The sequence below is a fragment of the Acipenser ruthenus genome, chromosome 2 (genome assembly GCF_902713425.1).
Source record: "Acipenser ruthenus chromosome 2, fAciRut3.2 maternal haplotype, whole genome shotgun sequence".
Taxonomy (NCBI): domain Eukaryota; kingdom Metazoa; phylum Chordata; class Actinopteri; order Acipenseriformes; family Acipenseridae; genus Acipenser; species Acipenser ruthenus.
Genome location: NC_081190.1, coordinates 25,347,703 through 25,362,556, shown reverse-complemented (window position 1 = coordinate 25,362,556; position 14,854 = coordinate 25,347,703). Strand labels below are relative to the sequence as shown.

The 14,854-nt window shown below is 39.2% G+C and overlaps 1 protein-coding gene across 3 annotated transcripts in view; it reads right to left on the bottom strand.

Moving 5' to 3' along the window:
• The window catches only part of LOC117408689 (tRNA-uridine aminocarboxypropyltransferase 2-like), a 70,838-nt gene extending 63,824 nt beyond the window's left edge, over positions 1–7,014 (bottom strand). For 2 of the 3 annotated variants that reach the window (XM_058992638.1, XM_058992632.1), the window contains exon 1: positions 6,767–7,013. In XM_058992638.1, the coding sequence (XP_058848621.1) occupies positions 6,767–6,966 (200 nt within the window). In that variant the 5' untranslated portion in view covers positions 6,967–7,013. Of the gene's footprint in view, positions 1–6,766 lie in introns of all 3 variants that reach the window. The other variant, XM_058992626.1, reaches the window with a different exon arrangement.
• Between the last annotated feature and the right edge of the window lie 7,840 nt (positions 7,015–14,854).

The window sequence follows — 14,854 nt, the reverse complement described above, 5'->3', positions numbered from 1 at the left end:
ACCCACACGCACACACACACACAACTGCTACATATTAAACAGCATATTTAAATAAATATTTAAAAAAAAATAATGTTAAAAGCAGAAATTTAAAAGTTACATTAAAACCTGTTTTATAAAAGGATGTTTTCAGTCAAAAACTGCAATTACACAAAAGAACAGGACATATTTCACTTTATTCAGTGTAATACTCACTACATAGATAAGGGCAGCAGTGTGGAGTAGTGGTTAGGGCTCTGGACTCTTGACCGGAGGGTTGTGGGTTCAATCCCCAGCGGGGGACACTGCTGTTGTACCCTTGAGCAAGGTACTTTACCTAGATTGCTCCAGTAAAAACCCAACTGTATAAATGGGTAATTGTATGTAAAAAATAATGTGATATCTGTATAATGTGAAATAATGTATAATGTGATATCTTGTAACAATTGTAAGTCGCCCTGGATAAGGGCGTCTGCTAAGAAATAAATAATAATAATAATAATTCATGTAGAAATTCTCCTTCAAAATTCAAATGACCTAATTCATATTCAAATATGGAAGGGCATATTTAAACTGGGTTTACAAGAAGTTTTTTGTGTTGAAGAAGCCCCGAGTAAAATAAAATCCCAGACATAGCGTTGCACAGATACTTAAGGTGGTTAAAACATTGAAGAAATGTTCTGTATACTGCCCCAAAAAATACCAACATTCCATAAGAGAGCACTCTGTACTATCCATGTATTGTTTGTTAAACAATTTTTATTGGATGTATTTGTATACATATACAAGGTTCTTTAAAGATGGATTCTGATTCTTATGGTAGACTATGAACAGAGTTAAAATCAAGCACTATCATTTTAGAAGTCACCTGCAAATGGAAATCATTTGAATCCTTGAATAAATTGCGTCACATTTTCAAAAAAAAAAAAACATACTGAATGAAGAAGTCTTTAAAGCCCTTGTATGTGTATTTTTTTTTTTCTATTTGGTCAAAGAAGCTTGACAGGGGTACTTTTAGCAGTTTAGTTATAGAATGTTGTGCAGGGTTACGTCACAAACGGTTCATCAATTTATGTGCTTTTTAAAGGTGATCTACCAACCCCTTTTGCCCATACCAAGTGTTAGCCGTGCACTCCTATAACGTAAGGAATGTGTGTGGTATGTGCGCCCAATGAAGGAACACTGAAGCATTACAATTTGAAAGCATGTGACATTTCAGCTTCACTTCAAATAACTAAATCTGCAACCAAATGGATTTTTCTATGTGTACAGTATACTGACAGTGTTGGACTTAATAATACCCTGTTTATATCTTTATAACTATCTTGAATTTTTTATTTTTTTATTTATTTAAGTGGAAGGTCAGAATACTGCCTCTAGAAGATAGTCATAATAGGACTAGACTAGAAATGGCAATTTGAACTGTAAGGAAAGTGTGTTTAATTCATCATGGCACTGCAATGTATTCAAGAGAACCTGCATGTTTAACTACACTGTGACCTACTTATGAAAAATATGTTGCTTATACCAACTCCTGTCAAACATGTCCTTAAACCATGCTAATGTCAAGGACATCTCTTCTCTTTTACTATTCATCAGGAGTCCACCCTACTCATCTCAAGGCTGCCTAATTTAGGTGGATATGCCCTGCCTGCTCTTCACTGTGTCTGCAGAAGGCAGGGGGAATCACTGTGAATGTAATTAAAAAAAGAAGGAGTTGATCAAAAGGCACTGACACTGTATAGATACACATGTTAAGTCACGGGGATGCCTGGCTGATAGCAGCTGGGACTCCTGTCTTGTTCTTCCTCCCTGGCAGTCAGGGGCTCTGCTCAGTCCCTAGCCTGTTATTAACTTTTTCATGCCAGGTCGAGTCCATGCCAGTCAAACTGATTAGGCCAGGAGTGAATGGCCTGAAAAGGTCACATCTAATAAACTGGAAGGAGCTGTAATCACCCAACCCTCTAGAAAATGGAAGCTAGATCACCAGTGTTATTACCTCCCAACTCCTTATCTCCCCCAAGTGGCAGCTCTAATTTTCCACACCCAAGTCCATCTAATATTCTGCAATACATTAAAAAAAATATTACTGAAACTGCCCTTCTCCAAAGCGAAAGTACATCAACTGTCTATAATGGAAAACATGCAGTGTGTTCCTAAGGCTAAAACTGCTGTTTGATTTCACCCACTGAAGGTGTCATACCATACAATATAATCCAGATACTCACACTGTAGATTTTATTAGTGTCTCTTCATCTGTTTTAAATATAGCTCTATTAGATGTCTATTATATTGACCTGAAGAAAAAATGAAGTAGATGATTCTGAAAAAGATTTAATAGGGCTGTTTATTGATTTGTAATGGATGAACAATGGGTACAAATCAATTCACCACAGGATGTACAAACCCATTGGAAACTGGAGAAATAAAGGTGCAACATCCAGAACTCATTTTCAGTTTTATACTATATACTTTTTTTGCAGTTTTTCTTTTTCCATCCTTTAATTAACCCTTTTGAACAGTTGTTTATGGACCGGTTTACAGCATTAGTTTCCCCAGGCTTCAAACCTATTGTATAGGACTTGCATTCAAACATTCTAAGAAAATTGCAATATGGTTATCACCCTTCAGGGCTGCATCAATTCACTTTCCTTGCACCCAGTCCTGGTTTCCAGAACAGCCTTCTTGAGTTTTGTTAATAAAATGATCAGGTGTCAGCAATCAAGCTGCTGAATATTCTCTGAACTGACTAAAGGCCACTGCACACTGTACCCATTCCATCATTTATCATTCATCATCCATAAATGATTTGAGTAAGGCCCTGTCCACACTACATAACCGATCTCGAGAACCGTACTCACAACCACACTGAAGTACCGTTTCAAGTTTAGTCGGGCTTAATGCGTCCACACACTATTAGAATAGTTCGGTTACAGTTCCTAGAAGTGCAATGAACAGTGGAAATTAATGCAATCGTATCCCACCATGCACTGTATATAATCGTAAAATAATGTGTTATGCTTCATATTAATAGAGGTGCATATTGCTAAAAAGAAATAAAAAATGGTATTTTGGAAAAAAAAGTAAATACGAACACACACACACATCCACAAATAGGGATTGAAGTTTTCGGGTTTTATTTTTAATCACGTGACATCCCTTGTTTTCATTAACAAAAAGCTGTTAATTACAAAACAATTTTTGTTTTTACCTTCATATCTTGCCTGCGCCTAATTCTGGTCCCCTTAATTTTATTTCAAACAGAGCTGACAAATGACTTGAATTGTTCATCCCGATCCTACTTTTAACTCGCATTTCATTTTTGCAGTCGCCTAATTTAACATTGTGCTTTTGTTATTTTCCCCACTAGTTTAACAAATAATGAGAGATATCCTGACAGATTTGTTTTTTTAAGCATAAAAATGAATGAATGCGGTGTGTACACTGATTGCAAGTCCTTCTGGCACCTGTTCTGAGTATTTCACCAAACATATTACAAAGCATTTTGGGATATTGGAGGATACACAAAAAATGTAGTTTGGTATTACAGCGTCCACACTTCTGATAATCCGCACTACCTGATACAATCTAAATAGAACCGCAGAATGTTCTACAGTAACAAAGGGCATGTTTATTAATACATTAATCTTAAAGCTAGGTTGATGCAGGGATAATTAGTCACTGCATAAGCAGGAAGTTTTGTGACTTAAAGCCATACTGCAGAATCCAGGATAGAGTGGAGCTGCCATATAAAAATGTGAGAAACCGCAGCAGTGTGTCCATCTGTCTGCGGTTATTACACAGCCTATATTGTTCCTATACAGTTCTACTGTTATGCACCAATACAGCACTGTGAACACGGTTTATATTTTCTGCACTCTTAAGGATTGTTCATACACTACAGGGTAGTCCGTCAGCCCCATTGAGACTCATTCTCACTCATGTGTTTGTGAGTTGCGTTGAGCTCCCTATGAGATATTCAGAGACAAACAAGCCCAGCATAAAGCTAATTTGATACGAATCATATGCAAAGTTTGAAATAGGTGAGTACACCGTACACGACATCGTAGGAACCTGTTAATTACAAGATGATATTTCCTAACTGTTACTTTATTTTCAATTTACACATTTTTTCAGTACCAAGCAATAATAATGAGGAAGCGTCTTCGAACTGAATTATCTGAACACTTTATGCAGGCTTGAGGCGTGTTAAACTGTGTATGCTTTCACGACAGAAATCATATGCGAGTGATAATAATGAAATCTAACTGTTGTTAATGATCATTTTAATTAACATTCAAACATCCGTGGGAACATAAAACACAAAATGATGCAATATGGATCACAGACAGAAAAAAAAGCTTCAGTGCCAAACAGTAAAGTACAAAAGCATTAGCAAGTACACAATATAACATCCACTGAGGTTAATGGGTCATTGGTTTCGTTAGTTTACCAGAAAGTCTGGCAGGTAATATAAACAATAGCAACAGAATTATATATATATATATATATATATAGCAAAACAAAAACTATATATATATATTTTTTTTTTTTTTTTCCCAAACCTGTTTGTAGATTCCTTCTACGGACCAGTAGTAGCATTGCATTCCAACAGAACAAAACAATGTAGTTTAACAAAAAAAGGGAATAACTTGTCTTTACTTCTTTTGGGGTTTTCTTTTGTAGCGAGAGAAACAAACACTATTGACTAAACCGTTCTAGCCAGCTGCAGACATCTACATTTGAATTTCCTTCAGCCTCCCACGTTTACCTTTACCCGCCTTTTTTTCTAAAATTCCAACCCCCAAAAGAAAAACTAAAATTTCTAAAATTTAAAAGAGGCATACTGTGCAAATTTGAGACAGTACAGTACAAAGAATATTAACAACCAAGTGTCCGTACTGATGCCTTTTAAACAGCAAGGCTGGAAAGGAGTACTCATCACCACTTGGAATGCTGCAAACCCTTCATTCTTACTGATACACAGTGTAATGTGTATATTCCTGCTCTACTGTTCCACACATTTATTTTCATCTTTGTTGTTGATTCTCAAAAAACACCCAAGTCATTTAGTTATCTTACATGTTGGTTTAATGTTCTCTTTTTTATTGAATTGCTGTTAAATTAGTATTTATGAACAAAACTGATAAAAAAAAAACAGTACACCCATATTGCATCTTTCTTTTTTTTCCATAAGCTTGCTTTTGATTACTTATGTTGAAAGGCATAAGCTTGTAAAAGTGTATAGGCCCAAAAAAACAAAAAACAACAATTAAGTTATAATGCAGACGGACTGTAGCTGCAGAGATGGGCATTCTTCGAGGGCTGCGCAGCTTTGAAAAGTTACTGCGGGAGACTGGCTGCAGCTGTGAACCACAGAGAAGATGCAGAGATCACGAGTGACCTGCTAATGCAAATAACCACTAAAACTACTGCTGCCCGCTTGTTAGTGGAGGTGAACGACGTATCATAAGAACATAAGAAAGGTTACAAACGAGAGGAGGCCATTCGGCCCATCTTGCTCGCTTGGTTAATAGTTTACTGTTCCTAGAATCTCTCAGCAGTTTCTTGAAGGTCCCAAGGTGTCAGCGTCAACAACGTTACTGGGTAGTTGGTTCCAGACTCCCACAATTATGTGTAAAAAAGTGCCTCCTATGTTCTTTTCTAAATATCCCTTTATCTAACCTACACACACAAGCATAATTTAATGAGATGTACAATAATACAAATTTAAATTCATAGACAATTTTGTTTATTTATTACCTTAAAATAAGTACAGTACTCCATAAATAAATACATGAGTGTGTTGTCATGGCAATTGGTGATCAAATAAATAATAAAGTAAAATAAAACAAAATTAAATAATAAATGCATAATATAATTACATACTATATATTAAAGACTTAAAGTCATAATTTGAAGTTATAATGCATTGCAAGTGTTATTATGGAATGTTGTGTTGTGTTGTGTTTTCAAGCAGCCCAAGACCACCCGGCGCAGCAAGCTCTGGGTAACAGAATGCAACCAGTTTCTCGCTGACTGACAAGAAGGATATCAGCAACCACATACAGTCATCACTCAACCTGCTACTGCCCCCTAGTCAGGGGGTGTGAATAACACAAAATCGCCTTCTGGTCATGTCACGTTTTTTTTTTCGAATTTTTTTTATGAATGACATACTACTAGATACAGAAACCGTAAGTACGCCGCTACAATCACTGCCTTACAAATGTCATTAATATAACAATTCCTAAAAGTATCATTGCAAACGACTAAAAGGTATTTTGGATTAACTTGTTATTACAAATAAAAAAGCTTCCAATGCTACCAATAATACAGATACATATATGTTTCAATTCTTAGAGCTTCATAATAAAACATTGTATCTGGATGTTTTCCTACCCTTGTTTGGTCTGCTAGCTAGACTTATGCGCAAGGAAAATTAGTACAGCAGAAAATTACAAAGCAAACAATTTCAGTGAAGTTTAATACGTGTGATGTCAAATAGATATAGCTATTGTTGAACACAATATCACGTATTTTAAGTGTCTTTTACGAAAGATGATTCAGTGAATGACTTCCATTTATTTTACTACATACAATGGGCATAACTGATATGCAATTCCAACAGCACCCCACTTCAGCCCCACAGTCTGCTCTTCTGCAGTTCCCGTACCAAAGCTGTCCACCTTCTGTCTGCACAGACCGTGACGTCAGACGCAGATTTTGACTGCAATCTAGCCAGCGAACAAGTATCGTGAACGTACCGCACCCTGTGTTTTCTTACCTGCACCGTGAACACGTGGGTCGCCCCTCAGTCCTCTCAACCGGCAAATCTGACAGATCACTAAGGCCTCCCAAATTGTTCTCATTCTCGCCCTCTTCGCAAAACAAAAAGCATTTTTCATCCTGACTGCAAGTAGCTTCGGTAAGGCTGAGAGACAAAGGGCCCAAGTCCTCGGTCTCCATGTTGCTCTGAGAAAACATGCACTGCTACGCAGCCGCGTTGCGCATGCAATGACTGACACTGACACAAGATGTCACTAAAAACCTTTAATTGCGCTAGATTCTACACAGCGTTGCTTTCCAGTTACAGACAAGACAAGAATGTGGTTTTATATTCATGTACTATAAATTCTCTATTGTGTGATTCTTTACATAGGAGTTGTGTATTGTATTATTGCATTGCTTAATGGATAATAATCACAACTACTGTACCTGTATGAATGTGTGTTTAACAAAGTGTTACATTTTCTGTTTTAGTCTTTGTATTTCCCTGGCACAATCTTTTTCTGAACAACCCTAATCTAAAGTATACATTTAAAACTTGTATTAATAGATCACTGTCTTAATTATTGTTAATATTTACATCAGATATATCTTATATGAGCTAACAAACATTTTATTAATCCAGTGGCAAAACAATTATATTTTTTCAATGCCATGAAATGCCATGGATAACCAAGAAGAAACCTGCCAGGCTGGAAGATGGACGTGTTTCTCAAGCTTTCATTTGTACACCTCCAGAAAAGGGCTTTTTCATCAAGTTGCAAACTCATTTGGCATGCTTTGTATCAATGTTTTTTATAGTTTGCATAGCACTAGAATATCATTGTGGACACCTTAATGACTCCTTATAACCATTAGCATATAGTATTATTTTATATTCTTTGCATCTAATTTTAAAGGCTACCTAGTGACCACACATTGTCTCAAAGTGGTGCTCAAAGTTTGTACAATATCCTTGAAGAAGAACTTTGTATGGGTATGAAATGTCACAGTTCTCTTAACTAACATGTTCTACTTATTTACATTCCCTTTGTATATCATTTTCTGTTGTAGTCATCACATCTTAATGCCCTTGTTTAACTCAGAAGTTTAAAGCACCCTTTGGTCTTAATAATGCTCAAGCATGTCTTCTCAGTAAGAAATACCTTCCTACAGATGTCAGGACTGCCCAGTCCCTGACCATCTTCCGGCGCCTTCTCAAGACTCACCTCTTCAGACAGTACCTGTAGAACTCTTCTTTTCCCTCTGGACACTTATCACTCTTCCTTAAATGCACTTTACTTGCTCTTATCTGCTCCCTATTTTACTGCATTTAATCCTGTACTTTAGAGTACTGTAATCTGTCAAGTGTCATTTAATCTGTAGTATTTTGTATTTAACTATATACTGATGTAACTATCACTGACACTGTTATCTGCTCCGTTATTGAATCGCATTTTGTCATATACTTGTACTTGCTAGAACCAAAGTCATTGTATTTTATCTTGCTCTTAATTGTATTAATACTTGTGCTGTGATTCTTGAAATGTATTTTTGTTTACGACTGTAAGTCGCCCTGGATAAGGGCGTCTGCTAAGAAATAAATAGTAATAATAATAATAATAATAAAAATAAAAATACTACATAGAACAAACCATGGTTATACTATTCATTTACCATGTTCTTTAATATACTTTATCATACCTCTATGGGTTTTCAATGCTTACCTATGCTCTACCATGTTTTCACTATGCTTTACAGCCTACACTTTGCTATGTTTTTACTGTGATAAACTTTTATAAGCGTGGTATTCTGTCTTATTGCTAGTGCTGTAATCAGAACAAAATATATTAATACAGTAATAACATAAGCAGTAAATAAATACAATAAACACTCTACTATTTAATTTTTACATACAGTACACTGAAGTTAATCTCTCATAGTATTATATACCAAATCTACCTCTTCCTTCATTAAAATAAATCTGCAACCTGCATTTTGATTATATTTAGTGGTCAATAAATCACCCCTAAATGAAAACACTAGCATGAATAAAGAGTGGAAAATCCAGATACAGAGTATTCTGCATATATTTGGCCATATTCTGAATATGAGTATGCTGCATTTTCTAGTTAGTATATATAGTATATACCAGTATTGTGTTGGATTCTACAAGTCCATGTTGGCATTATGTACTATACCAGTGGAATTCTACCAAAAGAATTCCTCCAATAAATCTCACTTCCTATTCTATGAACACTCATTATTCAGAATATTACCAAAGCTTCATGTAAACAGAGAATTCCTGAGTCATTTTCATTTTTTTCTTAAATGATAAAACTACAATCACAATTGTAAAAGGAAAAAGAAAAAAAACTTAAGGATACTTACACTTAAGCACCTAAAATACATTTCTGAATGTTTATTTCTGGTTTGGTGACTGGCTTGAGTTTGTCCCTGTGGCAATGTGCCCCGTCCCTGTGTGCATTTGTGTGTTGCGTGCGTGTGTTAATGTTGGTGTATAGTCATTGGTACACGGGATATAAACGGGTCTGTGTTTCACGTGTATTTAAAAAGTGTATATTTGTATTTAGGCACGGGATTGCACATCACGCACGTGCATTTAAAATATAATATGTGAGCACGGGGTTGCACAGAATTAATTCACGTGCTGGGATTCAAGTGAATAATTAATTAGTAATTGAATCCCAGCACAACAGTATATATAGATGCACGTTTCTTTCACTCAGGGTTAGGTGTTCAGAGAGTGGAGAACGGGTGAGAGAGAAGGAGTAAAATAAGATCGGAAATATAAGTGTTTTGTTTGTACTCACCGTGTTTGTTCGTCTGTCCTGCACCGTCTGTTTAGTGTTTAGTCGTTTTGTCTGTCTCTTTATTTTGGCGCAAGTGCCGTGTCCTGTTTTTGTTACAACCGTTTATTTGTTAATAAACGCTGAGTGCAGCCATTGCACTCAGCTCATCACCATCACCGTCTGTCTGTGTGTGTATTCCTTCCTGCTTCCGGTCTGACGCCACCCACTCTGGCCGTCTTTGTGACAGTCCCTCATGAAAAATGATTTAGAGCACATAGCTTTAAGAATTTAGCCCAACCTGCTGAATACATATTTTATACAGCATCCTTGTATGTGGCGTACTAAGTGCATGTTAACTTATTGAAAGCTCATGAGACATAGGGAGTGATGTAAGTATAGGCGTAGTGCAAACAATTGCGGCTGCAAAATCCAAATTGCCTAGCGGACAGGCAATTATTTTGCACTGTGGCCTATGTAAGCTTAAGAGCAATGCAAATTACTCAACACGCACAAATAATGAGCTGCAGTCATAATGAGGGTCACAATGAGCCACAATTACAACCCAGAGGGGAAGGGAGTTAGAAGTACAGAGCATCAGCCCCATAGAGTGCAAGTGGTTGTGTATTTTTCTGTTATTCAAACATCCGTTGTCCATTTCATGGTTATCCAGTTAATTAGTAAAATAAATATGACAAAATGTGTTTTTCCTTCTGTACACTACATGACCTACAGTGGCACATATTTGTATTGACACCCTTTAACTGTATAGTAATCGCACTGGTGTTTTGCCTCCAAGGGTAATTTTATTGCCCCCCTTGTCACTAAATACAACACAAATACATCAGAAAACATCTAATTTTACCTGTTAAACCTGTAGAGGAATGGCACCCAGGACCGTGATTGGACATCCCTGATTTAAATGCACCTCACATAGTTTTGCTTCCTAATCAATGCAAGAGCCAGGTGAATTCGCCTATGGCTATTATGGGTAATACATACAAGTCTCCCTGTAAATAAACATTTTCTCTATTAGCATATTTTTCTACACCACCCTACACTACGGCTGGGAGACAAAGTTGAATACATGGTATGTCAGTTATTCACACTAATCATTCTTTTCAGATTTCCCCTACAGTTGATGTCACCTCACCTACTTTGCCTTTATTGTGCCCTACATACATTTATGAAGCAAAGTATCTCAGCATTTCATTCACATACTGATTGTGCAGCTTAAGGCTACTTGAGAAAAGAAGACTTTTATCTCCAATCCCACCCCTTTGCCAGGGTCTGTTATTAGTTAAATTGGCTAGAATCAATTTATCAAATAACTGACCCTGGCATTCACTTTCAATGCCAGTCATGTGCCCATAAGTTCATGAACTAAATGTACAACATGCATACAACATGAGACTATGATTTCAGATGTTTTTTTACATTATAGTGAACCAATTATGGTATTGCTCCAGAACCTGAAATATCTGTCTAAAAAGAGAGGTATTTACTGAATTAGTTGATTGTACAGCAGGGCCACACTGTTCTGGTTTATACAGTTTGTTCATTACCTGCTTGACCAGGGTGACTGCAGAGCAGGCCAGTGACGGGGAGCAAGGAATGACAGGCAGAGGTGTGCGGCTGTGGACTGGCGCAGCGATGTCTGGAGCCTCAGGGGGAACACAGTGGGAGGAAGGGGGAGTGACGTGACGTCTGCAGCTTCAGGGGGAGTGGAGTAAGGGACCAGGTAAGCAACTGTGCCTGGCAGTGCTGTGACCTGGGAGCAAGGTCAAGTGGAGGGAGGTCCGGGCATTCCGACAGGGGACCGGCGCCGGGCTGGTTTGTGGGGCTGGTGGTTGGGGCTTTGGTGGAGGTGGACATCTCCCGTCCTGCCCCTTGTTTGCAGCCCTAGGTTCAGGAGACCGCAGCGGCTCCACCTCCTCTGGCTCAGGAGACAGTAACGGCTCTACCGTCTCTGATGGCGAAGGCGGAAACAGCCAGTCATCACCCTCTAGTGGTGGAGGTGGGAACGGCAGGTAGTCTTCCTCTAGTGATGGAGGCGGGAGCAGCAAGTAGTCTTCCTCTAGTGGTGGAGGCGGGAGCGGCAAGTAGTCTTCCTCGGTCTCTGGAGACTGCTGCGGCTCTCCTTCGGTCACTGGAGACTGGTGCGGTTCTCCCTCGGTCACTGGAGACTGCTGCAGCTCTTCCCCGGTCACTGGAGACTGGTGCGGCTCTCCCTCGGTTACTGGAGACTGATGCAGCTCTCCCTTAGTCACCGGAGACTGATGTGGCTCTCCCTCGGTCACCGGAGACTGGTGTAGTTCTCCCTCGGTCACTGGAGACTGGTGCGGCTCTCCCTCAGTCACCGGAGACTGGTGCGGCTCTCCCTCAGTCACTGGAGACTGGTGCGGTTCTCCCTCGGTCACTGGAGACTGGTGCGGTTCTCCCTCGGTCACTGGAGACTGCTGCGGCTCTCCCTCGGTCACTGGAGACTGGTGCGGCTCTCCCTCGGTCACTGGAGACTGGTGCGGCTCTCCCTTAGTCACCGGAGACTGGTGCGGCTCTCCCTCGGTCACTGGAGACTGGTGCGTTTCTCCCTTGGTCACTGGAGACTGGTGCGGCTCTCCCTCGGTCACTGGAGACTGGTGCGGCTCTCCCTCGGTCACTGGAGACTGCTGTGGCTCTCCCTCGGTCACTGGAGACTGATGCGATTCTCCCTCGGTCACTGGAGACTGGTGCGGTTCTCCCTCGGTCACTGGAGACTGGTGCGGCTCTCCCTCGGTCACTGGAGACTGGTGCGGCTCTCCCTCGGTCACCGGAGACTGGTGTGGTTCTCCCTCGGTCACTGGAGACTGGTGCGGCTCTCCCTCGGTCACTGGAGACTGGTGCGTTTCTCCCTCGGTCACTGGAGACTGGTGCGGCTCTCCCTCGGTCACTGGAGACTGGTGCGGTTCTCCCTCGGTCACTGGAGACTGCTGCGGCTCTATTCAAAAATTACCTTGATTATGACCTCTCCTTTAGGTTAAATGCAAAGCTTGTAACTTACAGTGTGTAGATAAGGTCATGGTTACTATGGTGTTTAAAGTTATAAAGCATCGTGAGATAATGAACTAATGCAGTTTTTTAAATTGAAACTGCTCCATGAAACTGATCTGTTGCTGACACTTGTGCTCCAATGCTACAGCTTGCCAAAATTTCCAAATGGTACTGAGCTTGAAAGCCGTAAAACTGCCTGGCAGTTCTAGTTATTATTATTATTATTATTATTATTATTATTATTATTATTATTATTATTATTATTATTATTAATAATAATAATAATAATAATAATAATAATAGTAGTAGTAATAGTCGTAGTAGTATTAGTGTTGTTATTACACTCACCTGTGTCTAGACAGGAGTTGGCAACTGTTGGCAAAGGTTCAAGATATGTGTGATTTGTCCTGGACTGAGAATTGTGATTGGCATGTCTCCCTTGAACTGTATGCGTCTGTCTGCGTTTTCCTTGATCACCAGGGAATCTTGAGATACTGTAATAAGGTTATATAACCTAATAGCTGAGGCAATAATGCTTTTTTTTCACTCAATGCCTATCGATCATTTAAACATGACTACATATTGTGGGATAAGAAGTCAAAATATATAAGAAAAAAAATATATTTAGTGTTGATATATATATATATATATATATATATATATATATATATATACAGTGCCTTGCGAAAGTATTCGGCCCCCTTGAACTTTGCGACCTTTTGCCACATTTCAGGCTTCAAACATAAAGATATGAAACTGTAATTTTTTGTGAAGAATCAACAACAAGTGGGACACAATCATGAAGTGGAACGAAATTTATTGGATATTTCAAACTTTTTTAACAAATAAAAAACTGAAAAATTGGGCGTGCAAAATTATTCAGCCCCCTTAAGTTAATACTTTGTAGCGCCACCTTTTGTTGCGATTACAGCTGTAAGTCGCTTGGGGTATGTCTCTATCAGTTTTGCACATCGAGAGACTGAAATTTTTGCCCATTCCTCCTTGCAAAACAGCTCGAGCTCAGTGAGGTTGGATGGAGAGCATTTGTGAACAGCAGTTTTCAGTTCTTTCCACAGATTCTCGATTGGATTCAGGTCTGGACTTTGACTTGGCCATTTTAACACCTGGATATGTTTATTTGTGAACCATTCCATTGTAGATTTTGCTTTATGTTTTGGATCATTGTCTTGTTGGAAGACAAATCTCCGTCCCAGTCTCAGGTCTTTTGCAGACTCCATCAGGTTTTCTTCCAGAATGGTCCTGTATTTGGCTCCATCCATCTTCCCATCAATTTTAACCATCTTCCCTGTCCCTGCTGAAGAAAAGCAGGCCCAAACCATGATGCTGCCACCACCATGTTTGACAGTGGGGATGGTGTGTTCAGGGTGATGAGCTGTGTTGCTTTTACGCCAAACATAACGTTTTGCATTGTTGCCAAAAAGTTCAATTTTGGTTTCATCTGACCAGAGCACCTTCTTCCACATGTTTGGTGTGTCTCCCAGGTGGCTTGTGGCAAACTGTAAACGACACTTTTTATGGATATCTTTAAGAAATGGCTTTCTTCTTGCCACTCTTCCATAAAGGCCAGATTTGTGCAGTATACGACTGATTGTTGTCCTATGGACAGAGTCTCCCACCTCAGCTGTAGATCTCTGCAGTTCATCCAGAGTGATCATGGGCCTCTTGGCTGCATCTCTGATCAGTCTTCTCCTTGTATGAGCTGAAAGTTTAGAGGGACGGCCAGGTCTTGGTAGATTTGCAGGGGTCTGATACTCCTTCCATTTCAATATTATCGCTTGCACAGTGCTCCTTGGGATGTTTAAAGCTTGGGAAATCTTTTTGTATCCAAATCCGGCTTTAAACTTCTCCACAACAGTATCTCGGACCTGCCTGGTGTGTTCCTTGTTCTTCATGATGCTCTCTGCGCTTTAAACGGACCTCTGAGACTATCACAGTGCAGGTGCATTTATACGGAGACTTGATTACACACAGGTGGATTCTATTTATCATCATTAGTCATTTAGGTCAACATTGGATCATTCAGAGATCCTCACTGAACTTCTGGAGAGAGTTTGCTGCACTGAAAGTAAAGGGGCTGAATAATTTTGCACGCCCAATTTTTCAGTTTTTTATTTGTTAAAAAAGTTTGAAATATCCAATAAATTTCGTTCCACTTCATGATTGTGTCCCACTTGTTGTTGATTCTTCACAAAAAATTACAGTTTCATATCTTTATGTTTGAAGCCTGAAATGTGGCAAAAGGTCGC